Source organism: Symphalangus syndactylus, chromosome 19 (assembly GCF_028878055.3).
Source record: "Symphalangus syndactylus isolate Jambi chromosome 19, NHGRI_mSymSyn1-v2.1_pri, whole genome shotgun sequence".
NCBI lineage: Eukaryota > Metazoa > Chordata > Mammalia > Primates > Hylobatidae > Symphalangus > Symphalangus syndactylus.
This window is the reverse complement of record NC_072434.2, coordinates 86173644-86190280: the sequence shown is the minus strand read 5'-3', so window position 1 is coordinate 86190280 and position 16637 is coordinate 86173644. Positions and strand designations below refer to the sequence as shown.

At 38.4% G+C, this 16637-nt stretch overlaps 2 protein-coding genes across 8 annotated transcripts in view; one reads left to right on the top strand and one right to left on the bottom strand.

Annotated features, from left to right (window-relative positions):
* The window catches only part of LOC129458870 (uncharacterized), a 184557-nt gene that overhangs the window by 46676 nt on the left and 121244 nt on the right, over window positions 1-16637 (top strand). The gene's annotated exons all lie outside the window — the stretch shown is intronic.
* The window catches only part of WDR64 (WD repeat domain 64), a 160717-nt gene continuing 146317 nt past the window's right edge, over window positions 2238-16637 (bottom strand). For 3 of the 7 annotated variants that reach the window (XM_055235196.2, XM_055235199.2, XM_055235200.2), the window contains 5 exons: window positions 15932-16117; window positions 13268-13373; window positions 8679-8759; window positions 7611-7724; window positions 2239-2845 (listed from right to left, as the gene is read on the bottom strand). In XM_055235196.2, coding sequence (XP_055091171.1) covers window positions 2762-2845; window positions 7611-7724; window positions 8679-8759; window positions 13268-13373; window positions 15932-16117 — 571 coding nt within the window. In that variant the 3' untranslated portion in view covers window positions 2239-2761. Of the gene's footprint in view, window positions 2846-7610; window positions 7725-8678; window positions 8760-13267; window positions 13374-15931; window positions 16118-16637 lie in introns of those variants that run through there. The other 4 variants (XM_055235195.2, XM_055235197.2, XM_063613472.1 and 1 more) reach the window with 3 other exon arrangements.

The following is a 16637-nucleotide window of genomic DNA, read 5'->3' as shown; positions in this document are numbered from 1 at the left end:
CCAAACATGGAGTGTTCATGTTTTTGTTTTGTTTTGTTTTGTTTGCCTATCCTACTGGATTGCCTTGATTTTTCTTATTGATTTGTTGGAGTTCTTTATGTATTTTAGATATAAGTCCTTTCTTAGTTATAGGTAATGAAAATCTCTGCCATTCTACAGCTTGCCTTTTTTCTTTCTTAATAGTCTCTCTTTGGTAAACAGGAATTTTAAACTGTAATATAATTCAATTTACCTATCTTTTCTTTTGTACTCAGTGCTTCAAGAGATCTTGTAGCTTCTGTTTTTGCCTTCTTGAAACCATCAGATCATTATGTGAAGAATTGTGGTCTCGCCTCTTTGTGTTTTTGTTTTGTTTTGTTTTGTGTTTGAGACGGTTTCGCTCCCTCACTCAGGCTGGTGTGCAGTGGTGCGATCTCAGCTCACTGCAGCCTTGACACCCCAGGCCCATGTGATCCTCCCACCTCAGCATCTCCAGTAGCTGGAACTACAGGCCTGTGCCACCACAGCCAGCTAATTTGTGTATTTACTGTAGAGACAGAGTTTTGCTATGTTGCCTAGGCTGGTCTCAAACTTCTGAGCTCAAGCGATCCTTCCACCTCAGCCTCCCCAAGTTCTGGAATTACAGACTGTAATCTGGCCCCTTGGCTCTTTGGAGATGAGAGATCACGCAGAAAGAGAAGTCCAGCCAGTGGTCAGCATCAAACACAAGGAGGCCATCTTAGACCATTTAGACACTCACTGCAGTTGTGTGAGTGGCACCAGGTGAGACCAGAAGAAATGCCCAGGTGAGGCCAGCCCAAATTGCTCACCCACAGAGTTATGAGCAAATAAATGATTGCTCTTTGAAGCCACTCAATTTTTTTGATTGTTTGTTATGCAGCAACAGATGACTAGTATAGAAAGAACTTATATCTTTCCAATACTGAATCCTCAAAGCCATGAACATAAATATACCTTTGCATTTATATAGAGTTCCTCAAAGGTTTCTCTAAAATGTTATATTGATTTCTTCATTAAAGTTTTTTCCCTCCTCTCTTTTAATATGGAAAAAAATGAAAACACTCAGAGAATTTGAAAGAATTCTTTAATGAATACCTATATTCCTACCACCTAGATTCCATAATTAATGTGGTTTTAGATATATTCTAACACATATCCATCTATAAGTCCATCCCTCTATCCATTACTTCATCTTATTTTTTTGATTCATTTCAAAGTAAGTGGAAGACACTAGTAATCCTATTAGCGTGCATATCAATGAGAATATTAGTTTACAATTCTTAATTTTTTGAAAAAATTCACATACAACAAAATGCAGAAATATCATCCAATAAATTTTGAAATGCACACCTAGCTGTATAACCCAAACTTTATTAAGATAAAGAACATTACCATTCACCCCAGAAAGTTCTTTCGTACCCCTTCTAAATCTCTAAATCTATCTGTGACATTTGCCCTCTCTCCCAGAGGCCATCATTGTTTTAATTTTTTAAACTGAGTATTAGTCTTCCCTGTTGTAGAATTTTATAAACGTGGAATCATACAATATGTATTCTTTCTGTAAAGTTTTTTTGACTTAACATATTCTTGAGATTGGTCTATGTTAATGCACGCATTAGCATTTTATTCCCTTTAATTGCTGAAGATTCCATTGTCCTACCCTACCATAATTTGTTTAGTCATTCTTGTGTTGTGGAAACTAGGCTTTTTCCAATTTTGAGTTATTATTAATAAAACTTTTATAAAGATTATTGTTTATTTTCTTAAAGTGTATTTTAATATTAATATGGCTATATTGATTTTCTTTAGGTTAGTTTTTGCATCATACATCTTTTTTCATTCTTTTATCTTTAAGAGTTTGGTGTCCTTGTATGTTAGATGTGTTTCTTGTAAACAACATATAGTTGGATTTTTTTTTTTATTATTGTACTTTAAGTTTTAGGGTACATGTGCACAATGTGCAGGTTTGTTACATATGTATCCATGTGTCATGTTGGTGTGCTGCACCCATTAACTTGTCATTTAGCATTAGGTGTATCTCCTGGATTTTGTTTTTTTAATCCATTCTGACAACCTTTTAAACTTGCATACTTAACCTATTAAAGGTTTCATAATTGTTGTTATATTTAAGGTTAAATCTACCATGTTAGTATGCTTTTTCTATTTCTATGACCCATTTTTCTTCCTTTCCTTGCCTTCTTTTATATTTATCTGGAGTCAGGTCTGGACTACATATAAATAATTTCTGACTTTAAGAAACTCAGGACATTTTCTTCCAGATAATATTTCTCTGAATGAAGAAGACAAACATCTAGAGATTGGACTGGTACATTTTTCTTTTTAATAATTCTCTTTGTACAACACATAGCATGACTTGAAAGTGCCTTTTACTGCACATGTTCTGACAATCATTCTGGCTGTGGAGTAAGGTGACCAATGGGAGGAAGTGGAAAGCTAAACATTGATAACCATATTATTTTAGACCTACTAATGCTGTTGATTTCATTTGTTTTCTTATGTGTCAGTTTGCTGATAGTAAATAAGAAACATCGTCTAAACTTCTGGCTGCTTGCTGCTTGCTTGGTATTCAGAGTTGAGATCACCAGAACTCCCTAAGCAATCTTTCCCATCAATAGAATGGCCTGACACCAGAGGTGACTGATAGTGTCTGGTGGTTTCTCCCTCTCATCCTGAAATAAAGAGCAGGTATCATCCAAACGTTGCCATTTTATGTGCAGCAGTCATTTCTGATTTTTTCTCCTTACTTGGGTATAGCTGGGAAGAAGGAAGAAGCCAGATTTATTTGTGGGACTAAATTTTTTTTCAAACTTCTTCTTCGTGGTGCCTGTGAAATAAAGAGCATGTAAGTTAGTAACTGGCATTCTACTGACATACACAATTTTCCAGAGTCAAGTTGTATTGCTAATTTACATAGATATTTTAATCCTCCTAGAAAAAAATGAATAGTTATTTACTTAACAATCCTATGTGACTTCAAGATAAAAGTGTGTTAAAAGTAGGAGGTGGGGCTCCTGAAGGATGCGTTGGACAAGCAGAAGCTGAAGAGCTACTTAACTGGGCAGTTATCCATTCTGGGACTCAGCTGCACAGTGTGGAAAGGGTTGGGTCAAAACAAAACCAAACAATACTTGGTTAATTAATAATTAATATTGTATATGTGCTGCTGAAGTGAGCACAATTAATAATTAATATTGTAGATTAATAACATCAGAGTCCATTGGCTCATAGGAAAATAAAATCAAGTGATTATCAGTCACACAAATGAGGAATGAAAGTTTGGCTTTTGTTGTGTTCTGCTCTGTTTTGAGACAGGATCTTGCTCTGTCACCCAGGCTGAAGTGCAGTGGCACCATCACAGCTCACTGCAGCCTCAACCTCCTGGGCTCAAGCAATCCTCCCATCTTAGCCTCCCAAGTAACTGGGACCACAGGCATGTTTCACCACGTCCAGCTAATAAAAGTTTGTTTTGCATTGATTATTTTTGGAAGAAATAGGTATAAAAATTTAAACTAATTTGGTTTAAAAATTCATATCAGTAATGTTCAACCAATATTCACAATACACGTCAATTTGATTTTATGGTCTATTATGGGGAAAAAGAAAGAAGGAAGAAAAAGAGAAGAGGAGATGTAGAGAGTTATAAGGAAAGGGAGAAGAGTGAGTTCCTAAGGTCAAGATTCAACCACTTACGGATCCTTTAAGCTTGGACATTAACAGGTCACATGACTACTCCTCTTTCTCCCACAGACAAGGTAGGAGGCTTAGCTCCCTGGATCAACCTGCTAAACCCCAGCAGAGGGAACTTTCCAAGCTGCACAGATCTTTCTTTTATTTTCTCTTTTTCTTTTTCCACTTGTTTAAAAAGCTAATTCACTATTTCATTCAGCAAAGGTTTCTGCAGTGTCTCTTATGTTCTCAACATTGGCACTGCAGCAGAGAGTAAGTTAGGCAAAGTTTCTGCCTTCATGGATCTTACATTCTAGTGGGATAAAGGCAATAAAAATGACTTTTTAGGGGAAAAATTAAGCTATATGAAAAATACTTTTGGAAAAAATGAATTTTTATATGATACAATGTCATGTAGTGATCAGAGCTATGAAAAAAATTAAATCAGTGAGGAGACTGAAAAAGGTGGGAAGGGTGGGGCTCTCTAATATTCATTGTTAATTCTCATAAGGTTATTCTGACCAGGAGAGACCTAGCAGCTCACCCATCTCTGAATTATGCTGCATTGCATTTAAGTGTACAGGCTCTGAAGTTAAGTGACTGGATTTATCCCAGCTCTATGACTTGCTTTTTTTGTAATCTCAGAGGAATTACTTATCCTCTGTGTTTCAGTTTTCTTAGTTGTAACAGGAGGATGATCATTGCAGCATATCTCAAAGTGTTGTCGCAAAGATGAAATGAAAGCGTGCATAGCAAATGCACAGTATCATACTGGGCAACATTGATTTGAAAATAAAGTTTTGCTGTTATCATTAGAAATATTACTGAGTTACAGTTTATATATTCTTTTAACCTAAAATAAAATTGTGAGAATTTTTCTGTCATTAAATACTTTTTTTTTTTTGAGACAGTTTCATTCTGTCACCCAGGCTGAGATGCTTTGGCATGATCTCAGCTCACTGCAATGTCCACTTTCCAGGCTCAAGCGATCCTCCCACCTCAGCCTCCCAAGTAGCTGGGACTACAGGTACGCACCACCACACCTGGCTAATTTTTTTTTTTTTTTGTATAGACAAGGTCTCACTGTGTTTCCCAGATAGGTCTCAAACTCCTGGGTTCAATCAGTCCAACTGCCTCAGCCTCCCAAAGTGCTGGGATTACAGGCATGAGCCACTGAGCCTGGCCTGTCATTAAATACTTCGGAAAAACTATGGAGTATGTTTTCACATATACCATCTTTCACGTAGACACTTTTGCATGATTGGATGTGTTTCCACAATTTTGAAAATGGGTTACACTTTCCAAAGTTCACTTTCTTCCCTTCTCTTCCTACACTTAAACTGAAAAGGAAATATAAACTCATGTTCTGATTTATCTTTTGTTGTACCGTGGTTAATATTTTATAATGTGTTGTTTAATTCTAAAGAGACGTATAAATGATTTAAAGAAGTTCATATTCAGAATTAGCATTTCTATATTTAAAAATAATAAGTCAAAAGAGGCTAAGATATCTGTTATTGAAGCTTTTACTCAAAGGACTTTCTTCCAACTGTACTGTAAGTTCTAATCTATAAATGGATTCCTGGTGCCCAGAACAGTGCAGGGGACATGATGAATATTTTAAGGTATTCCATAAATATTTGTTTCATAAAAGTGAAATTTCTCCCCCTAAATTTCTGACGTCGTTTTATGCCCACCATTTTGGAAGTGTTTTTATGAAACTAGGCATTTGGTGCCTAACTATTGATTTTATTTCATCCACTATTTTTCCATTTGGGCTCTTTGAAGTTCTAAAATTGTTGACAGTTAACATAGTGGTGCTTTAATCTATCCCAGTTTCCAGATTTTGTCATCTTACTAAGTGCACAATTTTCTAAAAGGGTCTTAATTGTATATTGGAAACCAATTTTGACCCCCTGGCCACACTTAACTATTTCTTTTAGTAAACCAGAAGAGAGTTTTATGTCAGGATTTTTCAATTTAAGCAAATTAAGGCACCTATTTTCTATAAACAAATGAAGACGTCTATTCCTTTTGTCTTTCTGGTGTGATCGACGATCTATCAGAGTGATTAAGAGAAAATAAAGGATCTGTCAGAACATCAGGTTATTTAAACATCTTAAAAATGTCTTTGTGCTTGGATAATTTATCATTCTTTATGATCTCTAATAAAATTAATTATAGTAGAGTCAAATTCTGGTTATTGGAGTGTAGATTAGTCTTTATGTAGATTAACTGTGAATAATTTTTAATTCCATATTGTGTTCCCCCTGGTACCTAAGACATATTTGGCCATCTTCTTTCTGTCACTTAGTATTTACTTAAAGAATGTAAAGTATATTTAACATCAGATGAGATAAAATTTAAATAAGAGTGCAAATAGGCATAAAATACATGAATTATAAAACTTAATGCACAGAGTCATGCAGAAAAAAATACAAATACTTTCTTTATTACCTTTAGATTTGGATTTTTTTTTTCATTTCCAGGTCTCTAGACAAGGTTTTGGATTATTTATACAATTGTGTTTCATCAGTTACATAAAACAATTAAAAGTAAATTATATTTTTTAACAGAAAACTCTTCTAATACCAAAAATTCTTACTCAAATAATTGTCAGAGTTGATGATTAACAGAAATTATTCATATTCTCATTAAGTGCACAAGCTAACGTTATTATGGCAAAGTTTTCAATATTAATTAAACAAAGCAGCCTTGAATATTGTTGTTGTTGTTGTATTTGTTATCTATTACTGAGTTAGGCACAATCAATAAAAGCCAACTCCTTTTTAAATTTTAATCTGACTTCATAGAAAGGAGACTTATAAAAAATTACCATGTGCTATATCTTCCTCCTAAATGTTTGATCTATTTTAATGACTGGATAAATGGCCACAGGTTAAGTTAGGCCCCTGAAAGCTTCTAGAACTAGTAGAAGAGTGATAGGTTATATAGTGATAGCTGTGTAGGCTATCATGGTTTAATTGAATGAGCATGGAATTTGGAGTCAGAGTAGGTATCAGCTTATCACTTCATTTGTATGTGATCTTTGGTAAGGAACTTGACCTTACTTTAGGCTCCATTTTTTTCCCAGCTCTAAGAGAGTCTAATAGTTTCTTTGTTCTTATTGTGAAACTCAAATGAGTCATTTATAAAATCACTGCAAACTGTAAAGCATTGCATGTTAGTTATTTTTTTAATACTTTAGAAAAATTCTTGCAGCTAAGACAGAAACTGATTGATGTCATGGCTTTACTCTGTAGGTACAACCAAATTAAGACACAAGGATGGTTACACAGCCCTCCTGTATGTCGTGTCAAATCTCTTAGTTTCTAGAACAGCTCAGTGAATTGCAGTCATAAAGCTCTAGATAAGCTTCATTAGCTCAGGCTTATTGGTCTTATTTGATTTTTCTCTCTCTCTGTCCAGCAAATTCATGATTTTCATCTCACTGAGCTAAAACACACACATCTGGAATATTCATAAAAAGTATGAACTGAGACCAGGCGTGGTGGCTTACGCCTGTAATCCTAACACTTTGGGAGGCCGAGGCGGGTGGATCACCTGAGGTCAGGAGTTCGAGACCAGCCTGACCAACATGGAAAAACCCCGTCTCTACTAAAAAAAAAAATGCAAAATTAGCTGGACACAGTGGCGCATGCCTGTAATCCCAGCTACTTAGGAGGCTGAGGCAGAAGAATCGTTTGAACCTGGGAGTCGGAGGTTGCAGTGAGCTGAGATCCTGCCATTGCACTCCAGCCTGGGCAACAAGAGGAAAACTGCCTCAAGAAAAAAAAAACAGTATGAACGGAAATGATTTTAGGTTCAGAATGTTTCTGAAAGCAGAGACATATTTTTAAAAAAACAAACAGAAATAGGATACACTGAAATTGGAGTTAACTGTGGAATTAGTACTAACTTACTTTTTCACGTTGAACATGACCTCCCTTCTTCTTTCCTGTAATGCCATCTGAAGAGTCTTTTTGGGCTTCTACGCCAATCAGTGGAAGAAATCTTAGACTAGTGGGGCTTGATATCTGGAAGCCATAAATTAGTCAGTGAGACACACTCAAAGTGATTACTTCTGTAATACGAATTCAGGAGCTGGGATGAGGACTGAGAAGGCCCAGCTGCTTCAAAATACACACCCCTTGCTCAGTATTAAATCTTTATTTTATTTTATTTTTTATTTTTAAAATAGAGACAGGGTCCCATTATGTTGCCCAGGCTGGTCTCGAATTTCTGGGCTCAAGCAATCTCCTTGCCTCTGCCTCCCAAAATTCTGGGGTTACAGGTGTGAGACACTGCATTCAGTCTACCTTTTAGAAATTCACTATTAAATCTTGATAGTTCACCCTTCAGCATCATCTGTTAGCTTAAGTATTTGATACCTATTACAACATGTTCTTAGGAAAGATAACATTTAAGATATAAGTTAATTTGAAATATTTGGTCTCTGGCTTATTATTTATTGGGTTAATTAATTAGAAGCCCAAAAAAAGTTACCTGGGGTGGAGACTGGAAGGATGAGTAGGGATTTGGAGGGAAACAAGAAATGAATGAATCCTGGGCAGGGGGACAGCACGGGCACAGTTTCAGAGGTGTTGGAGAGACCAGTGATGCTTAAGGCACGGAAAGTAATTTCATGTGGTTGGAATATAGGCAGAGTATGAGGAGAAGGTGGTTAAAAAAAGAGGGTGGATCCTAGAGGTTTTGTAAGCCAAGCAAAGGCATTTGGATTTTACCATGTAGTTGACGAACCACCAGAGTAAAGTTCAAAATAACCACCACGTGGTATGGCAGAGACAAGGGACCCGGTCATTGACACACACAGCCCAAGACTTTTCTGGGACTGCACATAATACGTTTTTGGAAGCAACGGTCCACTTGACTGATTTTCTCCAACCTTGCTTAGTAGCCCAGGGTCAGGAATGAGATGGCAGATTCCCTACTGTTCTGTGACCCCCCTACTCCTAGAAACTCCAGCTCACCCTGTATATAGGCAGAGAGCCAAAAACAATCCCTGCCTCTCTGTTTTCAGTCACAAAACCTTCTGAGGGATATCTTCGAATCTGCAAAACAAAAGGATGAATGTTTAATAAAAGGGGCACATCCTATCACTGGTAAAATACCTGGGTCCACATCCTGACTCTGTCATTTATTAGATGTGTGATCTTAGAGAAGGGCATTCCCTGTTACCTAGTTATGAGAATCAAATGAAATCATATGTATAGCAAGGTGCTATTCAATTGTAAGATTTAATACCACTGTATCATCATTCACGATCACAATACATCAAAAAAGAAATTAACAGAAGAAGTGAATAGATAAATATTACATAATTGAAAATGAAAAGGAATGGGCAAAACGAGACTGCTGGTGAAAATTAGAGTCCTAAGGGAAAGGCATTTTAATTTAACTTTAGCATTCAACCTTTGTTGTTTTACCAACCGACTGAGGTAAAAAGAGAATAAACCGGCTGGGCGCGGTGGCTCACGCCTGTAATCCCAGCACTTTCAGAGGCCAAGGCGGGCAGATCACGAGGTCAAAAGATAGAGACCATCCTGGCCAACATGATGAAACCCTGTCTCTCTAAAAATACAAAAATTAGCTGGGTGTGGTGGCAAGTGCCTGTAGTCCCAGCTACTTGGGAGGCTGAGGCAGGAGAATCACTTGAACCTGGGAGGTGGAGGTTGCAATGAGCCAAGATCACACCACTGCACTCCAGCCTGGATGACAGAGCAAGACTCTGTCTCAAAAAAAAAAAAAAAAGAGTAAAGCTTAAAATATGTGGGGCATTCAATTATTTCATTTCAAAGGCTCTAAAACTCATTCTAAAGATTTCTCCAAATTTACTTAATGTTTCAGTTAAGTTACTTAAAAAATGATTTCTTATCTCTAAATTGAAGGAGAATGTTAAAAGTGAATTCCAATCTTTATTTCTAGGTTGTACTATTTTAGTCCTATTCAACAAAATTGAGTATCTGTTACAGGCTATGCATGTGTCTTTGCTCATAAAGAGCTTATGATTTAGTGATAGGGATGGGAAGCAGAGGTAAGTATACAAATAATTCTTTTTTTTTTTTTTTTTTTTTTTTGAGACAGAATTTTGCTCTTGTTGCCCAGGCTGGAGTGTAATGGCGCGATCTCGGCTCACTGCAACCTCTGCCTCCTAAGTTCAAGGGATTCTCCTGACTCAGCCTCCCAAGCAGCTGGGATTACAGGCGCCTGCTACCATGCCCAGCTAATTTTTGTATTTTTAGTAGAGACAGGTTTCACCATGTTGGCCAGGCTGGTCTCGAACTCCTGACCTCAGGTGATCCACCCGCCTCAGCCTCCCAAAGTGTTGAGATTACAGGCTTGAGCCACCACACCCAGCTGAATAATTCTATTTTAGTGTAGAACACGATAATAGAACATGTTATGAGACTCGAAGCAGGGAGACATGGGTGGGGCCTTTGGCGAAAGTGGAACTAATGTTTATTGAGAAACTGAAATGTACCTGGTATGTATTTTCTCATTTAATTCTCGCAAAAACCCTTTGAAGGATTTTCAGATGAGGAAAGAAAGAATGAACTTATCTAAAATTAAACCTAAGTCTGTTAGACTCCATACCCTGTGGCTTCCCTCCTTATCACCCTGTCTTCAGGGAAAAGAAGGTACCTGAGCTCCATTTGGACAGAAAGGTAAAGTTTTTGAAAATTGTTTCATTTGAAAAGAATTGAAGATTAAATATTTATTAAATATGAGGTAGATACTGTTAAAGCATAATGATATACTGAACATTCAGGACATACTGGACATTTGTGGATCTGCTGCCTGTTTTACAAATTGGAACAACACCCCCAACTTTGAAGGTAGATACCGTTAAAGAATAATGACATACTGAACATTCTGTGGACGCTTGTGGATCTGCTGCCCTGTTTTACAGACTGGAACAACACCCCCAACTTTGAGCTTCTCCATATGTGAAGCTCTCCCTCACCTCACTCCTGCTCATCTACCCTCAGACATAAATGACAATCCAGAATTTTGTGGTTTTAATTCTCTTGCTTTTGTTTATATAATTTTACCTTATACATGTTTCTTGCCCAAACAACATTTTGTTTCATTTTGCCTGTTTTTGACTGTTACATAAATGAAATTGTTATGGATATACTTATGCAAAATTGTTCTCATTCAATAATTGCTTCAAACCATCATTCCTGTAGATGAGTGTTACTCTCGTTCATTTATTTTCACAGATCTATCGTATTCCAGTTTATGAGTATGCCATAATTGATTTGCCCATTATCCTGTTGATGAGCACTTAAGCTGCTTTCAGGGGTTTGCTATTGCAAACTGCACTTCTCTGAGCATTCTCGTACCTGTCTCCTAAGGAGATGTTCAAGTTTCCCTAAGGTATACATTTAATAGGATAGGCCTATTTTCATCTTTACTAGATAATGCCACGTTACTTTCCACAGTGGTTGTACCAATTTACACCACTACCATCAGCAGATTAGTGTTCTGATTGTGCCACAAAACACCAGCCCTTGATATTTTCAGACTTTTTCGTATTTGTCAATCTGGCTCCTGTGGAGTCCTCCTCTGCCATCTTGCTCAGCCACCTTATTTTAAACCATTTTGTGGAATCATCTCTTTTTTCCTCACTGATTTTAGGAGTTCTTTCCATATCCTGTATACTAACCTTTTTTTTAATTTTTATTTTATTTTTATTTGTTTATTTATTTTTTGAGACAGAGTCTCACTCTGTCACCCAGGTTACAGTGCAGTGGCACGATCTCAGCTCACTGCAACCTCCATCTCCTGGGTTCAAGCAATTCTCCTGCCTCAGCCTCCTGAGTAGCTGGGACTACAGGTGCACACCACAACGTCCCACTGATTTTTTGTACTTATAGTAGAGACGGGGTTTCACCATGTTAGTCAGGATGGTCTTGATCTCCTGACCTAGTGATCCGCGCACCTCGGCCTCCCACAATGCTGAGATTACAGGCGTGAGCCACCGCACCCGGCCCCTGTATACTAACCTTTCTATGTATTACAAAGATAGGGTGGACTTGGACAGATGGAAGAGGTTATAGATATGGCAAGGACATCACAGGAGAACTAAATTATAGGGCCGAAGACAGCGAGGAATGCTCAGGAAACAGTAATTAGTGCGATTTGTTGAGGGTGGGTTAACTGTAGGTTGGTAATAGGAGATACGTTTAGAAAGGTTCTTTTGGTTTATTTAGTGGAAAACCTTGAGGAAATCAATTTTATTAAGCTAGACCTTAGCCTAAAGAATCATTTTATATCTGTTCTCTAGAAGTGTTAAAATTAGAAATAGAATGAACAGCAGTACACTTTTCTCTCTTAATTCTCCACTGAAGAGAAACATGTCTGTCTGTGAAAGGTAGAAAAACAGCTACCAAAGATGTCCACATCCTTTTCTCCTACTTCCTAACTTGTGAATATATTGCTTTACTTGGCAAAAGAGACTTTGCAGATATGATTCATGTTAAGAACCTTGAGACAAGCAGATTATGCTGTATTATCTAGATAAGCCAAGTCTAATCACTTTAATCTTTTGTTGTTTTTTCTTTTTTTTTTTTTTTCCCAGACAGGGTCTCACTCTTTCGCCCAAGCTAGGGTGAAGTGGTGGGATCTTAGCTCACTGTAACCTCAAATTCCTGGCCTCAAGGGATCCTCCCACCTCAGCCTCCCAACTAGCTAGGACCACAGGTGCACTGTCACCATGTCCAGCTACTTTTAAGACAATTTTTTAATAGAGACATAGTCTCACTACGTTGCCTAGACTGGTCTTGAACTCCTGGACTCTAGGGATCTTTCCACCTTGACCTCCCAACATGATGGGTTTACAGGCCACTGTGCCCAGCCCACATAAATATTTAAAAGCAGATAATTTTTCCTGCTGGGTCAGAGGGCTATGTGACCACATGGTCAGAGAGGGGACACATTTCTGGCTTTTTTTTTTTTTTTTTTTTTTTTTTGAGAGGGAGACTCACTATGTTGCCGAGGCTGGAGTGCAGCAGCGCGATCTCAGCTCACTGCAACCCCTGCCTCCTGGATTCAAGCGATTCTCATGCCTCAGCCTCCAAAGTAGCGGGGACTACAGGTGCTTATCACCATGCCTGGCTGAGTTTTTTACTTTTAATAGAGATGGAGTTTCGCCATGTTGATCAGGCTGGTCTCGAACTCCTGACCTCAAGTGAGCCACACACCTCAGCCTCCCAAAGTTCTGAGATTACAGAGGTGAGCCACCGTGTCTGGCCCATTGCTGGCTTTGAAGGTGAAGGAAGGGAGCCACAAGCTAAGGAATATGGGCTTCTCTCTTACAGCCTCCAGAAAGAAACTCGGCTCAGGTGACACCTCAGTATAGCCCCCATGTAGAACTTTTGGCCTCCAAACTTGTGAGATAATTAATTTGTATTGTTTAAGCCACCAAGTTTATGGTAATTTGTAATACCATCAATAAAAAATTAATGTGTTATATTACTGGACATATTTGAATTCAGAAAAACAAAAGCAAAGGTTTTGTTGTTGCTGCCATTTCTTTTTTTTTTTTTTAAGCTACCTTAGGAAAAGAAAGAGACTGGAAAAACTTGAAATCCTGTTCCACTTCAAAGGCCTTGGGAGGTGTGCGTTTGAAAAGTAAAGACATTGAGCTCATTTTTCTCCATCTGCATATAAAGATACAAGAATAAGTACATACCCATACCTTTTATTGTCTGCCAACTAAACAAAGATCCATTATGTCCTTCGCTGGTGCCCACATTTCTTGGTTCCTAATGGCATCAGTCCCAATGACAGTATCTCTGCACTCAACTCTTATTCCACTTGGTTTCCCAAATATTCCTCTATAGAAACCACAGCAACTCCTACTCAGCCAGAACATTCCATTTATTTATTTATTTTTATTTATATTTTTTGAGACAGGGTCTCGCTCTGTCGCCCAGTATGGAGTGTAATAGTGCAATCTCGGCTCACTGCAACCTCTGCCTCCCAGGTTCAAGGGATTCTTGTGCCTCAGCCTCCCAAGTAGCTGGGATTACAGGTGCACATCACCATGCCTGGCTAATTTTTATATTTTTAGTAAAGATGGGATTTCGCCATGTTTGCCAGGCTAGTCTCAAACTCCTGACCTCAAGTGATCTGCCCGCCTCAGCCCCCTAAAGTGCTGGGATTACAGGCCTGAGCCACCATGACTGGCCATTTCATGTATTTAAATTCACTAATAGCCCTTGGGGAGTGGGAGGGGAAACTGTATATTAGGAACTAGGAAACCTCTTTTACAAGACCAGTGCTTGACTTCTGTATGATTCAAGGAAGCTTCCCCTATAGTCAAAACTTAATTATGTATATATTTAGAAAGTCATAACTTTTTTAAAAAACTTAATTATTTAAGTTCAGTGGTACATCTGCAGGTATGTTATTTCGGTAAACTTATGTCATGGGGGTTTGTTACACAGATATTTCATCACCCAGGTATTAAGTCTAGTACCCATTAGTTATTTTTCCTGATCCTCTCCCTCCTCCCACCCTCCACCCTCAAGTAGGCCCCAGTTGTGTTGTTCCCCTCTATGTGTCCACGTGTTCTCATTTAGCTCCCACTTATAAGTGAGAACATGCAGTATTAGGTTTTCTGTTCCTGCATTAGTTTGCTAAGGATAATAGCCTCCAGCTCCATTCATGTTCCTGCAAAGGACATGATCTCATTCTTTTTTATGGGTGCATAGTATTTCATGGTGTATATGTACCACACTTTCTTTATCCAGTCTACCACTGATGTACACCTAGGTTGATTCCATGTCTTTGCTATTGTGAATAGTGCTGCAATGAACATACACATGCATGTATCTTTATGGTAGAATGATTTATATTCCTTTGGGTATATACCAAGTAATGAGATTGCTGGGTCAAGTGATATTTCTGTTTAACATTTTCAAAAGACAAGAAATACTATGTCCTGAGATGAAGTCATTCTACAGAAGAAGGCCCATTTTGCTACAGATAAGCCATAATTATTTAGCAATAACAACATAACATGAGCACATGTCCTACGCTAAAGCTGTCCTGTATGCACCATACCCTTTCATGCTTCTGTGTCTACCATTCACATCTGCTCCCTGTGCTTGTGGTATTCTCCTTTAGTCATTCTTTATTAGTTCCACAAATATCTTTTGAGTGCCTGCTGTGTGGTGTGCACAGAGCTATGAACTGTTTTATACAAAGATGTATAAAACAAGGTCCTAGTCTTCAAGGAACTCACAGTATAGAGAAGAAGACACATATGGACAAATTGGAATCCTGTCTTAAGTTCTAGGGTATATGAACATTCAAGGCTAAGCAATTGCCCAAAGTAAAACTGAGCAACTTTGCTTGGTAAACTTTACTGCATCTTGAAGCTTGGCTTACTACACCACCTCTTCCATCTCAGCCAGCCTCTTCTCCAGGGCTCCTTACTGGCCAGCCAAAGTAGTCCTTAAACACTCTGATGGGGTCACCTGGAACCCTTCTTGATTGTTTTCAGATTGTTCCTGCTTTGATCCAAATCCTGTGTGGCTTCTGATTTTTAGCTTCAATTCCTATTGACAACCCTTCTACCATCTTTTGAATTAGGTAATGACATTGGGTCTTTCTAGCCTTGAGTGCACTTGGGATTTCCCTAAAGGACTTTAGCTTTGACATCCCTCTCTGATTCTTTCCATTTGGACTCATCTTCCTTGGCTCCCTTAGTGCTGGTCTGTGAGATGTAACCAGTCCAGGCAGGTCTGGTCCCCTGAAGGCTGGACGTTTTGACATTCACCATCTGGGGTTGAGCTCCGCTGATATTGAAAACTCAAGAGTACTGATCTTTTCCATTATGACAAAGGACATCTAAAACCAGGATTGAAGATTGTAAAAGCAGGAAATAGCTTCTCTCTCACATTCTGTACTCTATCCTTCCTCTCCTATGCCTTTAAGCATGCTCAAATTTCCCTCACTAACAAGTTATTGCACCTTTGGTCTTCTTTGGTCAAATCCTATTTGCCCTTCTGTTACTGTCTTAAGAATCAGATGTTCCTAGAAGTACTACAAATTATAGCTTTGTTTACGTACATCTCCCTTCCACTGGATTACAAAATTATTGAAAAGTTCTGGGCCTCTTGCCTTGAATTCTCCATCTCAAGGACAGTGCCACAGCATCTCAACCGTGTGATTCTTGTATGCTTATCTAAAGAAGAGCTAATGATCTTACTTTTCCTGGTCAAATATCAGAGGATATTCATATTTTTGCTTCTCTGTGAACTTGCTTTCTTCTTTTATTTCTATGGGATATTCAGTAACATCACAAGGCAAAATGATATCACTTGTCTGTGATAATTCAAAGAGCCTTCGCTGTCCAAAATATCCACAATAATGTCCATTGAGGGCATGCCAGAGCCTGAGGGAAGGAAAAGGAAGGGAGGAAAAAGTAACTGGAAAATTCGGTCAAAGTTATTCTGTTCATTAGATCGTTTATGTAAATTTGCGCTGGTCATCAAGGATTTTTTTACTTGAGTTCAAGACCCTTTCTATTAAATACTGTGGAGCCAATCATAATGTAAACTTTTTATTTTTTTTTTTTGAGATGGAGTTTTGCTCTTGTCGCCCAGGCTGGAGTGCAATGGCATGATCTCGGCTCACTGCAACCTCTGCCTCCTGGGTTCAAGTGATTCTCCTGCCTCAGCTTCCCGAGTAGCTGAGATTACAGAAGCCTGCCACCATACTTGGCTAATTCTTGTATTTTTAGTAGAGATGGGGTTTCACCACCTTGGCCAGGCTGGTCTTGAACTCCTGACCTTATGCGATCTGTCCACCTTGGCCTCCCAAACTGCTGGGATTATAGGCATGAGCCACCATGTCCAGCCAACAATTTTTTTTTTTTTGAGAAGGAGTCTCACTTTGTCGCCCAGGCTGGAGTG